This window comes from Sciurus vulgaris (genome assembly GCF_902686455.1).
Source record: "Sciurus vulgaris genome assembly, chromosome: 15".
In the NCBI taxonomy this organism is placed as follows: Eukaryota; Metazoa; Chordata; class Mammalia; order Rodentia; family Sciuridae; genus Sciurus; species Sciurus vulgaris.
The window spans coordinates 66,555,543-66,572,189 of NC_136476.1; the positions used below are offsets into that span (position 1 = coordinate 66,555,543).

Genomic DNA, 16,647 nt, shown 5'->3' on the forward strand with positions numbered 1-16,647 from the left:
ACACCACCAGGCCCTGCTGAAAATATGAATTATTATGTCCTAAAATGCACTGTTCTCATCCTATCAGAGTGTAGTTCTAAGAAGCTCTGAAACTAAGGATAAATTATGAAAATCTCAGGCCGAGTGGGGTTGCTAAGGAACAGTAGTATTTAAATTGCAATATCAGTATCTCCAGCTCTGGCCTCCAAAGACAGAAAGCTGAGCAGAGGCTGGCGCTGCCCAGAGGGGCACAGGTGGGTGGGCTGGAAGGCCTGCTTTCGAGTTTAAGTACTTCTTTGCATGTGTTTTCTAACATCAGAGAGGCCTTGGGGCTCCCTCCCTTCATTCCTCTCCCTCAGCCAAAGCTGTGAATCCAGTCACCCCCTGGACAAGGACTGCAGATACAACCAGCTCAAGCCAGGGGCTGCAGACCCGGCAGGGCGAAGGACTCCACCCACCACAGAACAGAGCAGGGGTTCTGGAAGGCTGAGAACCCAAGGAGGGAGAAGCAGGAAAATGAAGGGAGGGGATTGAGGGGACCCTGGGCACGGAGAGGGCCAGCAGAAACAGTCCCTTTCATGCCCCAGAAGAGCCAGAGCCAGCTTCGGCCACGACTGGGACTCCTGGTGACTGTCCCCTGAATCAACTACATTGCCACCTTTGCAGGCAGTTTGCTTGCTTTGTTCACCACTACGAACACCTAGGCCAGCACTGTGCCTGGCGCACAGTAGGTGCTACGCAGAGGGAAGAGCATGGGAACTGTGACTTTAAAAGGGCTGCAAACCATGTGAATTCAGCTGACAAGAGACAGCAGTTGAGACTTCCTTAGACATGGTGCCATGGAACCGAGGTAAGGGACACTCACCTTTCATAAAGGCCCCAAGAGGTGTTTTCCTGGTGCCACTCGGTGGACAAACTGACCACTCACTACTCAGAGAGCCTGACCACACTGGGGATGCCACCTTTCCTTCATACTGACCCAGCCAGAGGACCGAGAACGCCATCTCAAGGGCACCTGGAGCCTCTACCGACCGTCAAGCTGTGCTGCACTGAGATGGCTGCTAGTAATTTAGGGACCTCGATATGGTTTGGGTATTAAATGTCCCCTGAAGGCTCTTTGAGAGTTCACTTGCTTTTAGCGCTGAAACCATAAGCCAAAATAAACCTTCACCTTCCTTCTTTAAGGCTGATTTTGTCACTGCAAGGGACACCCACCACAGACCTTCAAGAGCAGTCTTTCAACACACAGTCCCAGATGTATGTTCTACTTCTGGTGTGCTAACCAAGTATCCTGGTGGCGTCTCCCTCACAGACATACACAAACTGCTGCAAGTCCTGGCCTGTGGTAGGTACAGGGTTGTTCAAGTGACCCCGTGTGTCCATCTGCCCCAGACATATCATATTGATTTTTAACAAAATTTTTTTTAGATATTGATAAACCTTTATTTTATCCATTTAAGTATGTGTGGTGCTGAGAACTGAACCCAGTGCCTCACACATGCTAGGCAAGCCCTCTACCACTGAGCCACAACCCCAGCCTCTATATTAGTATTTTTTTAAATAAAAAAAAAAAAAAAAAAAAAAAAAAAAAAAACTAGAAAATCATTTTTTAAATATACTGGAGGGGGGCGTGCGGTACTGGAGATTGAATCCAGGGTGCTCTACCACTTCCCCAGTCCCTTTTGAGACGGGGTCTCACTACATTGCCCAGACAGGCCTCAACTTTGCCATCCTCTTGCCTTCGCCTCTTTAGTAGCTACCAGTACAGGTGTGCACCACTGCACCTGTTAAATGCACTCGCCTCGTGGGTGGGTCCTACGCTTGCCCTCAGGAATTTTGACATGTGTTGATTTAAACCTCTCATGGCTTTCGGCTACCTTTGTCGGTGAGTCACTTGTTCTGACATATGGGTAGTTCCTACAATGGTGTCAGTTAAGGAAGAACAGGCATCAGAGAAGATGCTGGGGTTCTAGTAAAGATGGACAATGCTGAAGTGGAGAGGTGAGAGTCCTTGAGTGGACAGGACATCTGGCATCTTGTGGCCACTGCTCTAACCCATCCATCCAGGGACGGGGGAATTCCCTTGCAGGATTCTTCATTTTCTATCGGATGATGAATCTTCAATAAGATCTTAACTAAGAGTGGGCAAGAAAGCAGCTGCTGGTCACATGGTCACTGGAAGGCACGGACACAGGGCTCTTTTGTTTGCAGGAAAGCTGGTCTTCAAATAAAGGACAGCTGAGCATCACCACTGAGTTTTTATCCATGAAGCCATAAACCAATTGCATATCCTTCCCCTTGCTTAAGCAGAACATCACCCCAGGGGAAGTGTGGGTTAGGTCACAAGCTATTCTCAGGAGGGAGGACAGCATGCTGGAGGTAGCACCAGATGAGGGCCCGGCGGGGACCAGATCTGTTCCCTCATACCAGAGAAGAAAACCTTATCTTGGCTGAACAAAGCACAGCACTAGAGGCCAGTCACAAATGCTGCCCAACTGCCCGGTGTCACAATGGGGGGAGGGACTGCACTGGAGCCTGGGTGGAGCTGGGACTGGGTGGAGCTGGGACACGTCTGTCAGTGGTGAACTGCTGCCACCAAGGGAACTAGAGTTGTTTGTTTGTGTGTAGGTGTGTGTGTGTGAGCCAGGGTCTCACTACACTGCCCAGGCTGGTCTTGAACTCCTGGGATCCTCCTGCATCTGCCTCTTGAGTGAATGGGAAAACAGGTGGCACCATCATGCCCAGGCAGATTTTTTTTAAAAATATAAATTGTAAATCTACCTCTATCTCTGACTAGGTACGTGACACCGGATGAGTTCTTTACCTCACTCCATCTTTAAAAGAGTGATCTTGATCCTGGGCTTGTGGTTGAGTGGTAGGGTATTTACAAGCTCTTGCACCAAAAAATAAAATAAATAAAAAACCCTCATAACTCTGGCCCTCATCTATTTCACAGAACTGCTGTGAGAACCGAAACAACATATGTGAAATACACTTGGTGGATTCCAGAGTACTCCAGAAATGTTAATTATTATTAAGTGTGATTTCGTTACAGCTGGGACCAAATGCTTTCTGCAACACGTATGTAATTGTTTATTGACAGCCATGGGAGGGATGCGGGAATTCCCTATTAAAAAAAAAAAAAAAAGTCTCGGAGCGAGCTTACAGAAAACCAGTGTTCCATGCAAGAGGGATCTGCACACGACCTCCTACCCCAGGGCAGGTGCTCTGGGTCATGGAGTGGGTGGTGAGGGCACCTGCCATGGACTCGGCTGGCCATGAGCTCCCTTTGCCTGCTCCTGTGCACAGAGCACATGCCCCCTTCTGCCAACGGCACTGGAGAAAGGATAACGGGGATGTGGCCATATTGTCTGGGCACAACAGCCTGGACTTGAGTCAGACAGCCCAGGATTCCAACACCAGAGCCAAATGGCCACTTCCTGTGCAGACAGAGCAGGCTTAGAGCCTCTCTTTGTTACAAATAATAATAGTTGTTTTTCTTCTTATGGTGTTCTGAATTAAGTATCTATCTCATCTACTCCTTACAATTCAACCTATGAGACAACCAATCTACAGAAGGGAAGACAGGGGTCTCAGAGGTCAAGAGAGGAAAGTGACGGGTGGAGCCATGATTTAAAGTTGAGTCTGGCTCCATGTGACATTACTCTAGTAACAGCCCTCTCGGGCCAAAGCGTCTTGTAGTTTCCAATGGCTACACAGACTAAGCTCTGGAGTCGGCCAGCCCAGGTTTAAGTCAGGCTCTGCCTCTTACTGTGGGCCCTCGGGGAGCCCCTTCCTCTCTATGATGGGGATAATGAGAGGATCCATACAGCGCTGCTTTGAGAATTACGTAAGCTGATGCCTTCACAGCCCGTGGCACGGGGTAAGTGCCCACTAAATGTTCTCTTTTGTATTAATTTCCTGTTTGATCTGGTGTCCCTTGGTGGTACTCTGCTCCAGCAGCTGCAGAGGACATCTGCATGGGATGCTCCGGTTAGCCTAGGGCTTCCACCACAGAGTAGATCGATCTGCTTTTATCTGTGCAGTATTTTAGAATTCTGCAAAAGACATTATTTAAAAAGAAGGATTTCCTACTTAGGAAATCTCTAGAAAATTTATGGACTAAATGAAAAAAAAAAATGTGTCCCCACACTTAAATTTAACCCTTTTACAAATGCATACGTTTTCTGCTTCTTTCTTATGCTATCACCTTTCATGAGCAGACTCTGGATGGGCGGTGGAGGGGAAAAGATCTTGGTACAGTTCCACCCTCTCGTTCTCCACATCGGCTTGTGCATCAGACCCTCAGGTGACCTTGTTAAAGTACCCGTACCTGGTAGCTATGGACAGTGCCCATTTAACAAGCTCCCCAGGTGGCCCCTATACAAGTGGTCAGAGGTCACCCTTTGAGAAACACTTTTACAGACAGGAAGGGGTGGCAAGGCCTTTCAAAACTTCAGAAAGCTGACGAACACTTTTCAAGGTCCATGGTACGGGGACTCCCACATGGGGAAAAACATCAAAGCCAAGGCTGGGCGTGGGGGAGAATGGGCGCAGGGCCAGCGGAGGGTTTTCCCCAAGCACAGCCCACAGCGCCTCACCAGCTGGAACGTTCTCCCTGGGTCCAGGGCTCTTCCCTCACCTGGAGCCAGCTCTGCCCCCAGGATTCCTGGCCACTTCCTTAGGCCACCTGACACTCTGTGGACTTCGGCCGAGCAGGACCTTCCTGAATGCCCTCCCCCTCCTCACTTAATCCCATCATCTCTTATTAATCCCACTTTTCACCCCAGAGGACCTCCTGGAACTTTCTCACTTCCAGCTGCCATGGAACTACCTTCTGTATAATAAAATCTTCCCCTACCTTAGTCTCCAAGCTGTTTCTGAGACTCATGATACACATTGATGCGCAAATATACCAAAGTCAGACGGTGAGCTCCTCGCAGCCAGAAACCCCCTCCTTCCCTCACTACCACCCAGACCCAGCATCAGGCCCGTGGGAAGTACCTGATGCTGGCTGAATGGGTGAAGGACTCCTGGTCCTTCCCCAATATTAAAACAAAAAGGATAGAACTGAGATCACTTGCAATTGGACTCTGAGTTCTTCCTTAACTATTTTAGAGAGTGTTTATGTTACTATTCTCTTACCCAAGTTTCATTTCCACAAGATAGGAAGTGATTGTTTTGTTTTATATTACCTGGCAAGGTAGTTAAATAGAAAAAAGTTTAAAATTCCCTACTGAGTTTTTGGGGGCCGATTACCTTTGCCTCCCGAGCTGTGGGCTCTGCCCTCTGCTGCCACTCAACCCGCGTTGCTGCGGCGTGTTTTTACTTCCCACGCCCTGCACCACTGCAAGACAACTTCCTCTCAGAGCTTCGCTTTGCGTCTTTGTTTTTGTTGTTTTTTGTGGTGCTGGGGATGCATCTTTGTTTGATATTCACGTTCCCCCTGCTTTCTGGAACCACTGGGCAGTCACGAGCATCGGACACACTTCCTACTGTCGCCTGTCTTTTCCCTGTATGTGCGTTTCTAATAAACGTGATCTGTGTGTCTGAATCCATCTGAGACGCTCGTCCTTAATTATGAACCCAGACTGTGCGGAACTGTTGATCAGGATTGGGTTTCCCTACTGGCCCATTTCACATTCCTTTGTGTTCCTTCTTCTACTCGCTCAGTGCGTGGACTAATCTGCTTTCTTCTACCTTTAAATGAATTCAGAAGGTGAACACGCTCTATTTTCGATCCATTAAGCGGTGGCCACCTTTGGTTTCGTAAAGGCTTCTGTGGGTGCCTCTGTTGGTGGCCTCACTCCTGGGCCTCGCTTTGGCTTCTGTGGTTCTGAGGCAGTGGGGTGAGGGAGAGGCTGTGTCCTCACAGGAAGACACCAAGAGCTCGGATCCCCCGGTGCAGCAGGGTGGGGGGTGGGGGGGGTGGGAGAGCTGGCCCCATCGCTCCTCTGCCTCTATCCACTATGGAGTCTGAGCTTTTGTGCTGGTAGTTGAATGTGCTCAGCGTCCACCTCTCAGCTCCTGGCACATCTCTCCATGACTACTGAGCTACTAGAAGAGGGTGAGGCTGAGCTCAGCCTCGGCTGAGGTCCCAACCTGCCTGCTGGACCCTGCTGCTGGGCCACTCCACCCCTAGGAGGTGGCCCGGCCATGCCCTGCGGCAACCCCACAGTTTGAGGTGTGTGAACCACGGTCATCTCGGCTGCAGAACCGAGGGCTTGTCTCGCCTCACCCTGGGCTGCTCAGTGGCAGCAGGGAAGCCCGATGGGTGTGTGGTGTGGCCTGGGCAGCAGGGGTCACCCCTGGGGCTTCTTACCTCAAACTGGATCAGCACCGTCCCGCTTTCAAGGCCCTTTTTTAGCAGTTCCATGGATCCCTCCAAAGTGTCCCCACCCTCTGGACACACAGGGAAAATGGCCTCTGGGAAGAGCTGGTTCAGTTCATCTTCAGATTTGATCTCGGCAAACGAGTGGACAGCTGGAAGAACAAGACAGAGGGTGTCTGGCTGGTGGCTCTGGCTATCAGTGTCCCTCAAAGGGTGACCCTGCAGCACCTGGGCACAGGTGTTTAAACGTCTTACTAAGTGGTTTAGCACATGGTGATCGCGTCCACCGAGATGCTGCTTCCAGGCAAACGATCTGGAATTTGTCAGTCATACCTCTGGTTAATCTCCGGTTAGTTTTAAATGATGGCGTTTAGGACTCAGGGGCTTTTTGCTGAAGGTCAGGAAAGGAGAAAGAACGTTCATGGAGCAAGTTTCTTATTTGTCCTCTGACCTTGTTATTTTTCTACCAACCCAGTACCTCTCCCTTATTGGGTCTTTTTTCATTTATTCCCTTAAGATGCCATTTCCCCAGGCACTGGGGTTGGGGGAGGGTCCCAAATTTGTGCCCAGCAGCTCAGTCTCTGTGGGGAAGTTCCTAAGGAATATCCTCTGTGCTTCAATCTCACATCTTTAGGTCCACATTCTCCTTTCATATCAAACTCAGCAGGGGAAAAAAATACTACTTGACCTGCCTGTATCTACTTCTCTCCCTTCTCCCAAACTGGAAACTCTGGGATCATTTCTGAATTTTCCCTTTTTTTCCTCAGAAAGGGAAGTCACTCCCTCAAAAGCCTTCAATGGCTCCCTACTGCCTTCAAGATGACAGGAAAGGAGAAGAAAACTAAATGTTTGAGTTTCCCCCCAAAGTCAGACTGAATTCTCACAATTCTGAATGTGTTGTTGTTCTTCCCACTTCACAGACAAGGAAACGAACTCCAGGGACAGGGCAAACCATTAGTCTAGAATGACCCAGCCTATCAGGGTAGGGCCTGGAAAATTAGTCCATGTCTGATTCTAAAGACCACATTCTTCTCGTGGACTGCAGCTCAGTTCTTCTCGTACTACGTGATTTTTCCTGTGCCAATGTCGACTTGTCATTTTTTCTTTAATATAAATACTGGGGATTGAACCCAGGGGCACTGTACTACATCCCTAGTACCTTTTACTTATTTGTGAGTCAGGGTCTTGCTACCTTGCCCAGGCTGGCCTGGAACTTGTGATCCTCCAGCCCCAGCCTCCTGCGAACCTGAGATTATAGGCGTGCACCTACATGCCTGGCTCAGTTCATATTTCTTACTGAATGCTTGTGTCAGAACTAAACTCAAGATCACAATGACTAGACAACAGCCCTTGCTGCTCAGCTCTGGCAGCCCACAGTCACTGGTTCTCCTCACTCCGACAGGCACCAGCCCGTGGCCGGGGCCAGTGGAGGCCTCTCATGCCTGCCTGGCGAGCCAGGTCTGTGTGGAGGAGGCTCCCATCCGACTCCTCTGACTCCTGTCCTCGTGTGGCCTTACCAGTCACATGGCAACAGGGAAGCTTCCTCACCTGTGATGGGGCTGCCCCGTTTTCTATTGGGGTGAGAATACCCATCTCACAGGGAGTCATGAGAGTGGAGGAGGATACGACGTGAAGCCATCGACCCCAGGTGAGATCCTCGCCTGGCGCAGTGGACACCCACTGTGTGCCCAGCAGGCTGCGGGGGCCTGGGAGGGATCCCAAGAGGTCCCCTCAGGCCTCCCAGGAGGTGGGGTGTGTGCTGGCGCTGGCCAGTTTTGGGCTTGGAGTTCTCCTGGGAGCAGAGAGGAGGGCACAGGCACTGTACCAACAGGCCTGAGCCAGGGCAGAGCGGCTTTGCAGTCACGCCCTCATCCACTACCCGTACTTAAGGCTGTGGGGGACCTGAGGGACCTGATCTGTTACTGAGAACAACAATGGGTAATCGTCACAAGAACCCTGTGAGGAGGGCACTCAGCTCTCCCCAGGTCACGCTGCGGAACACAGAAGTGCAGGCTGGGCCTGTAACCTGCTCAAGGTCCCTTGACAGACCGGAGGCGGAGTCAGGAATTGGCTGGGCCTCAGGCTCCGCCCCTCTATGCCCGGGACCTGCCCAGCAGAACCTAGAGCACACTGGAAATCTAACTTGGAGAAGGAGCTGAACATGTGACCACCTGCAGGACCAGGCAGCTGAGAGCCCCATGGGGGCTAGGCTGTGCCTGAGCTGGAGGAATGGGGCTCCGGCCTGGAATAAAGTGGGTGTTGGGGTTGCCTCCCTTCAGAGCACCAGCCTCGAGGCGTCAAGCCCTGGGGAGGCGGATCTTCTCCTTTTCCCAGTGAGAAACCACAGTCTCCTACGTGAAAATTCTCGATTTTCAGATGCTGGCTAGACTCCGTGTTTTCAAACCACGGGAGGGGCTGGACAAGGTCCTGCTTTGCTGAGGCAGCGTCCCTGTGGCTCCTCCCCCGCTGGCGCTGTTACCTTTCCTCCTGATCACCAGGGCGAGCTCCCTCGAGTGGGACTCCCGGCTGGCTTTGATGAACATCACGACCTGGTCGTGGGTGTGCTCGGAGATGTCCCGGCCATTGATCAACACGATCTGATCCCCTTCGTTGAGCTTCGGAATGCAGGTGTCCGCCTGCGTGGAGGAAAAGCCAGCGTCCGTTACCATGACACCTCCCTCCAGGGGCAGCAGGCTCCCGGTCCTGGACACCTGAGACTGCTGCCACGTCATGTCACGTTTTTACACCCACTGGTACAGGCACAGGGAAGGTACCAGGCTGTGGGATTTTAAAGAAGTGCCGCTCAGAGTGAGCTAGGAAGCCGTTCTGGATAAGGCCAAGAAACTGCCTCACTCTGGATGTGCTGTTAGAAAAGGAGATGGCAGCTGCAAGTGAGGACGCATCCACGTCTTGCAAGGGGAGGTTCTTGTCAGCACCACACCAGAGGCAGGGGCCATTGCAGGGCAAGGTGACGCGTGGAAGAGCACAGGAATCCCCAGGAATCACAAATAGCAACACAAGGAAAACGACAGGCTTGGGGGTGGAAGCTCAAGAGTAAAACCCCCGGGGGCCCCTCCTTAGAAGGGATTCTGATGCTCTCCTGCTTTAGAAAAGCAAATGGTCGCCAGGCAGCTTCAGAGCGTGGCAGACGCGTTAGGCTACTGTGGTAACCCTCCACTGCACCTGGGGCTGAGCGTCGTGTTGTATGCCTTCCATACACACAATCACAGTGACCAGAAAGAAAAAACGCCGTGGTCTGGAGGGCTGGGGTGGTGCTGATGGTGAGATGGTGGGAAGGGGGCACGAGGGCCTCGATCCTGCTCAGAGCAAGCACAACAGCACTCTGTGGCTCGGTGTCCCCTTCCTCCGCAGTACTTCTCAGAATTCAATACATACACAAACCACCAAATGCACAGTCTGATTCAGCAGGCCTGGGCTGGGCCAGACGTCCTGCTGTCTAATGAGGTCCCAGGTGATACTGGTGCTGAGCCTCCAGGGCTCACCGAGCAGAAGGTTCTAGCAAACCCGAGTCCCACTTCCTCCATCTATCTGTGTGGAAACGCACTCTGCTGCTGGCGAAAAAAAGAGGAAAGAAAAGGGACCGACGCAGACCTGTTGGGAGCTGGGGGCAGCGAACACGGAAGCAGCATGGGACACGTCTACTTACAGGTGACTCGGGGTTTATCCTTGAGACCACAAGGGGCATCTTCTGATCCACTCCTCCCTGTGAACATGTCGACATGAAATGACACTGGAGTAGTCCACAGCAACACACACAGCCAGACACCAATAAAGCCAGCCTTCTGACCCAGGGGAGGCCTCAGACCTGGACCTGTGCTGCTCACAGGCCTTGGCACCCCTCTCAGAACTGGGGAACACACCGTGGGCTTTCCTGCAGAGGGCTCATGGGAAGACTCTGGACACCCCGTGGGTGATGGACTGAAGAGGGTGCAGGCTCCACGTTGGCCGTGCTGGCACCCAGGAGGGCCCCGGGGTGGCTGGTACGGGGAGCTCTCAGTACAGGTAGGCGAGGCCTCAGCAAGGGTCGCGCTGAGTGCTCCAACCTGTGAGCAGGCTGCTGTGTGCCAAGAAAGACGTGCACGAGGGCGGCCGGGGAAGGCCAGCAAAGACCCCTGCCCTCACCTGCTCCAGGGCAGGGGTTAGAGGTCGGTAGGTTGGCAAGCTTTCTCCATAAAGGGCCTTCGGCAAACATTTCAGACTTCATGAGAAAGAGGCTCTGAAGCAACTGCTGAACTCTGTGCCACATCCCCAAGCTGCAGATCAACAAGTGAGGCTGTTCCCACAACATGACAAGACAGATGGGATCAGCCCATGGGACACCGAGTGCAGACTGCCCCAAGGCGCCCAGAGGACGGGACAGGCCCTGCATCTTGCATAGCTTTTTTCTTATCAGCTTTAGCAATGCTGCGGGATTCTCTTAACCCCTTTGAGGGGGTCGATCTGCTTGCCAACCGAGTGCCTTCATCTCTCTGAGCCTCAGTATCCATCTGTGAGATAGGTTTAAAAATACTGTCTTCACTGCTTATTTTAAGAGCTCAATAAGGTGACATAAATCTAGTGTGCGGGCAAATGTCAGGCACAGAGCAGGTAGCAGCCAGCCTCGGTCACATTAAAAACTCCCAATTTGGAGAGCTGAGCCAGTTTCCTTACGCAGCTTAGCTATGCAGCACATTTTTAATGGAAATTAAAATCCATCTCATGATGGCTTCCTAGCATAAATCTACCTTATAAATACGCATGACATACCTTAAGATTAAATCCAAATTTTCCATCTTCATCTGGTGTGATACGGATCAAGACTAAGTAGCTGTCACCGTTATCATTCTGGAAAACATTTGAAAGTGGTCATTTACGTTACTTCCCTTTCCAGTGGCTGGGGATAAGTCATCACAGCTCAGCTGCCTGTTCCTGAGGGTGGGTCACAGGTGTGGCAGGATCTGGGCTCACCTTGTCACAGTAGTACTGGCTGGCATCCTCAGTGGAGCCCCCTTTGGTCACCCTGTGGTAGTCCTCTAAAAACTGCTGGTCGACCCCCTCAGGCGAGCAGGAGCCTGGAGCATTTGAAGATGGAGACGCAGAACTGGATGACTTCTGGGTCAGGCAGCTTTGTGCTGGGTTGTTCTCGGACAAACTCCTTATCGTGGGGAAGGAGGAGATATTTTAATAGCTGGATTAAAAAGTTATTAAAGCAAACACCACCACCTGTTTGGGGCCTGGCATCTCAGGGTGCTCATGGATCTCTGGAACCTTAGAGCTGCGAAGGTCAACTGCAGGGCTATGGCACGCGAAGTCCTCCAGCCACGCCTGCCCTGGTCTGGCCTACATAATAGCATTTAGTTTGGGGGCAAAGGGACAGGAGGGCAGGTTGGATCCATGAGCTGCTGAAGACCTTTGTTTCCTTCATTTAGAAGGCTGATGGGCACAATGTGTCCTGTTAATCTGGTGATTAAACTTTTTTTTTTTTTTCTTTTTTTAGATGGGGGTCTTGCTATGGTGTCCAGGCTGGCCTTGAACTCCTGGACTTGAGCCTTCCAGGTGCTAGGATTATAGGTATGCAGCGCTGTGCCTGGGTTTAAGTACTGACCCAGACTCTGCCAGGCAAGGCCATGCAAATGCACACGTCCCCGTATCTTCTGAAAGCCATTTTCCTTCCAGTTCATTCCTGCCCACAGTTCTGCTTCATGGCATCCCTGGCCAACCAGAGGAAGAGGGGAGACTGCAGCGTGTTCAGGATCACTATCACCCCTAGTTTGCATTACTTGGCTGACATCCATGAGTTGCCCTCACTGAGCTCCTGCATTTTATTTTTCTCTAATTTAAAGTTGGTCCTCCTGTATCCAGAGCTGCGCTGTCCAACACGGCAGCCTCAAGTCACACGTGGTACTTATATTTAAATAATTTAAGATGAGAAAGTCAGTTCCTTGATTGTGCTGGCTATATTTCAAATGCTCAATGGCTACATGTGGTTGTTGGTTTCCAAGCTGGAGAGCAGTCACAGAACATTTCTAGCACCACAAAAGTTCTGCTGGACCGTGCAGTCTTGGGCATTATGGATGGTTAGAATCAAACAGGCCTCTGTGGTCATTTGCTTCAACTCCATCTCATGGATGGAGATGCTGAGGTTCAGAGAGGCTGAGTAACCTGCCTAAGGTTGCACAGCTTTCCCCTTACCTAGGAGACAGAAGTCTGATGCAGGTGGGTCCTGAGTGTTCCCTTCCTCTTTGGGCCATACCAAATCTGCTCTTAAAACTCCTCTGTTTCTAACTTCAAGGGCCACAGGATCAACCATCCCTGCCACCAATGTATAGGACAGGATGCTCAGTGTCAGTATCACCCACACGGATCTGGGGACCTCACACAGGGGTCTCACAAAGCACAGGAGTATGGCTTCTCCCCACATTCTCAGACTCTGCCGCATCGCAGTCAGCGGCCCCACCTTTACTGAACCTTTACTCCTCGCCCTTATCTGTTGGCTTTTCATTGTCCTGTGCTTCTCTCTTTCCTGGCAAGTTACGATTCGCGCTTCCTTGTTCGTTCACGGTGCTGGAGACGGAACCCAGCGCCTCAGGCCTGTCAGGCAAGAGCGTGCTTGCTCTACCACTGAGCTACAACCCCGGCCCAAGTGAGCTTACCTTAAATAGAAAACCTCTACCTATTCACACAGAATAATTCATGATCTCAATTTATTTGAACAAAATATTCAGCGACAGACCAATGCGGAAACAGCAATCTGGAGGGGCAGATCTGGCCTTGTGGTTCTCCTGCGGCTGGCTGAGGGAAGAGTGTTGGGACGGGAGGGCGTTTCAGAGAGGATCTTCTGGAGCAGAAGCTGTACGCTGATGGTACATTTTCACACCGAAAGTGAGTGAGACTCTAATTTACTTAAAAGAAGATTGCAAAAATTGTCCCCAACTAGGGCAACATGGCTGTTTTATGAGTTGTTTTGTCGATTTATTGTCTTGCAGTGCTAGGGACTGAACCCAGCTAGGGTATCACACAGCTGGGCAAGCACCCCACCCTAGAGCTACACCCCCAGCCTGTTTTACTGCTTACAAGAGCGCCACCCAATGGCAGGAAGGGCAACTGCCGAAGCCAAAGGGCTCGGGAAGTGCTATTTCCAGTTCTGGGTGGACTGAGGCCTTTAATGGGAAGCGGCTGCTAACAGCGTGTGCACACTTGAAATGTCTGGAAGAGCCTCGGGAGTGGGTGAGCCACAGGAAGGGTGAAGGGCAGGTACGCAGAAGCCAGAAAAGCGGGGCCAACGAACAAGGGGACAGACTACATTCAGGTAAGTGGTATTAATGAATATTATGGTTAACTGGAACTTTTTTTCCAAATGTGTGGGTTTCATCATATGAGATTTCAAAATATTTTTCTTTCCAGTATAAAACTCCATGGTCTAAATCAGCTCGCGGTGCTGGATGACACCAGCACCGCTGTTCTTTCTAGTCCTGGTGACATTTTCAGATCCATCCTGTGACCCAGCCTGTTTTCCAAGCAGGGTTGGAGAGGTTACTTTAAAGCAATGGTAACTTATATAAATAATGGCTTCTTTTTGGCCTGACCAGATATATACAGTGGTTCCCTGCAGGGTTGACCACTGTGAAGCCTGTGAAGCTGGGTTCCGAGGAAGTTCCTGTGACAGGAACAAAGAAGGGGTGGGATGCGGGAGGCAAGAAGACTGTGGTGGGATGAAGCTGGTGACTGGGGGAGGAAGAGCAGCAGCAAACGTCCTGAGGCAGGAGGAGGGGGGACACCAAGGAGGACTGTCCTGTCCTGAGGGAACCACTGCAGCCAGCTCGGGCTGCACCATATCCATGACCCTGGGGAGAAAGAGGCAGAGCCAGCCCGACTGCCAGACGCCTAAGAACTGTAAATGCGACAAGTTTCACAAACAAAAGCCTTGGGAAGTCATTTCTCTGAAGACCAGAGATGTTAAGAAATGAGAAACGGCAGGGTTTCCCACGCAAGGAAAACAGGGGCGTGACACCCACCCTGCACCCCAGTCCAGATGTTTGGGAGGCGGAAGAAACAAGAGGAGAGGCTGGATGAGGATGGTGAAAGAGAAAGAGGAGCAGAGGAAGACAGACGCTTCCGGCAGGTCCAAGCGGGGCTTACCGGGAAGTGCCTCCCTCTCCCAGACGCAAGGGGATGAGGGGCCCCTGCCAGGCAGGCCGGTTCACACGCCCATGGGCAAAGCCAAGTGAAGGACAGGCAGGGTTCAGGGAGAAGGACCGCACAGCCCTGAGGAAACCTGGCCCCGGCTGGTGCCCCGAGGAGACGCTCAGAAGGACGCAGGTCCTCTCGTGCCCCTGGATCTGCGGCCGCCCTCTGCTACGGAGCTGGGGTACCCTCGGAGAGGGCGGGGGCTCGGGAACTGTGACTGTTTAACTTGGAGATCGGGAGCCAGGACCGCCAGTGGATCTGGAAAGAGGGCAGGAACCTGCACATCAGGGCGGCATTGAGGAGACGTCCAGCAGTCCCAAAGAACAGTTGTCCTCAGGTCTATGGGGGGCTGTCTGTGACACCCACCACCACAGATGCCCAAGTCTACGGGCACACTTGTCCCCGAAGTAAAATGGCACAGTATTTGCATGTAACCTGTGCACACTTTCTCATGGACTTTGAATCCTCTCTAGTTAGCCTGTAATACCAAAGACGAGGTAGATGTCACCTAAAGAGCTGTTACGCTGTATTGCTGATGGAATAACAAGAGGAAAAGAGTCTGGACCTGCTTGGCATGGAGGCAGCAACCACCACAGGCCCGACTGCACTTTGGATGTGACATGCAGGTGGTTGGCTGGGTCTGTGGAGGCAGAACCTGTGGACAGAGAGGGCACGCTGCTCTGACATCCCAGGGTCCAGAACAGAGGGTGCTGCCATGCCGCAGGGGAGCTCCCCACTGCTGGTGGGGTCCTTGGGCCCTGGATGATAAGGCCAGGAGAATTTATACACTGTCAATGCAACAGGGAGGAGATTCCCAAGGCCCCTTCCCATGCAGGAAGTTCTGAAATGAAAAGCGACACCTGCCCCTGATCCCGTGGGAGAAGGCAGCTTGAAGGAACAAGCAGATGAGTGGCAGCGACAAGCAGCAATGCTCGCCAGAGGGGTGCCTTGTGCTGGTGACGGGTTGAAACAACCGTGATCAAGTAACAGCAAGAGGTCTTCCAAACACAGCCCTAACCCTGGACCACTGTTTCCTGCAGCTTCGGCTCGGCAAGGTGGGTTTTCTGACCTCTGCATTTTCTCCCTGGGTCTGGGAGGGAGGTGGGAGGTGGGGGCTGTTTTGCTATTATCGCCAACAGGAAAACTGAGTTCTCTGCAGAATCCGTTCTTCCCCTGGAGGCGAGGAAAGGGACAAGAATGGCTGATGAAGTGGAGGGAGCAGCGGCAGCGAACGGCCTGCCTGGGCACAAAGCAAAATGCCCAGGCTTCAGAGGCCCGACCATAAACTCCGCGGTGCTGCTCTGAACGCAGCACAAGCCGGCGTGAGTCATGTGCTAGGATCATGTTCAGACAGCCCGAGCCTAACCACTCTTCTCTCTCTCTTCCTTGTCCTTAACCAAGTACAGAACACCACACTTAATTCTTCCTCTTCAAAGAAACCCTGCTTGCCGCCTGTGGTATTATTCATCTGATTTCTCTGACAGAATGCTTCTTTTTGCCTCTTAACACAAATGTGCTGTAGAAAACATGTCAAACTTTTCTTAAACATTTTGCAAATACTCAGTGAAGTAGCCAACACAGCTCTTCTCACCCAGCACAGACCAGCCTGCCCTTCCTGCCTTGGGCAGCGGAGGGTCCCCAGACTCTCGGGAAAGCCAGCAGCCCCGGAGCCCCAGCAGAGAGGCTCCCCACAGCAGGAAGGGGTCCCCTGCCTAACTGAGGTGAGGGTGCCAGCTTTCCCACCTTCTGGCCCGCCTGCAACGCGGCCATTCACACCCGTGGTCCTGGCACCTGGCAAAACCCTGGCAGAAAGACTGTCTTTAAATCACCATTATTTGCTTCTTTTAACATTTAGGCTACAAAGTAAAAAGCGCTCCTGGAACAGACCTTGTCCCAGGTCTCAGAGAGCTCTGAAAGAGTCAGTGTGCGCTGTGTAGGGGTGAGCAGGGCCCCAACTCTGAGATCAACAGGCCCGAGGAGGTGAGTTTTAAACTTAATTTTCACTAACTTAAATGTCAACAGCCCTCTGTGGTTGGTGGCTCCGAGTGGACCATGCTCTAATTCCATGGAGTGCCGACCAGTGAGAAAATCTGATGCAGGACACGCAGCTGGTTGGGTTTCCCGGGACCCTGGTGTGACGACGGAGGCTG

At 51.9% G+C, this 16,647-nt stretch overlaps 1 protein-coding gene across 3 annotated transcripts in view; it reads right to left on the reverse strand.

Annotated features, from left to right (window-relative positions):
• The window catches only part of PTPN3 (protein tyrosine phosphatase non-receptor type 3), a 140,416-nt gene that overhangs the window by 18,137 nt on the left and 105,632 nt on the right, over positions 1-16,647 (reverse strand). For all 3 annotated transcript variants that reach the window (XM_079112577.1, XM_079112578.1, XM_079112579.1), the window contains exons 15-19: positions 11,279-11,465; positions 11,078-11,155; positions 9,978-10,034; positions 8,790-8,946; positions 6,302-6,462 (exon numbers count right to left, since the gene is read on the reverse strand). In XM_079112577.1, the coding sequence (XP_078968703.1) occupies positions 6,302-6,462; positions 8,790-8,946; positions 9,978-10,034; positions 11,078-11,155; positions 11,279-11,465 (640 nt within the window). The remainder of the gene's footprint in view (positions 1-6,301; positions 6,463-8,789; positions 8,947-9,977; positions 10,035-11,077; positions 11,156-11,278; positions 11,466-16,647) is intronic.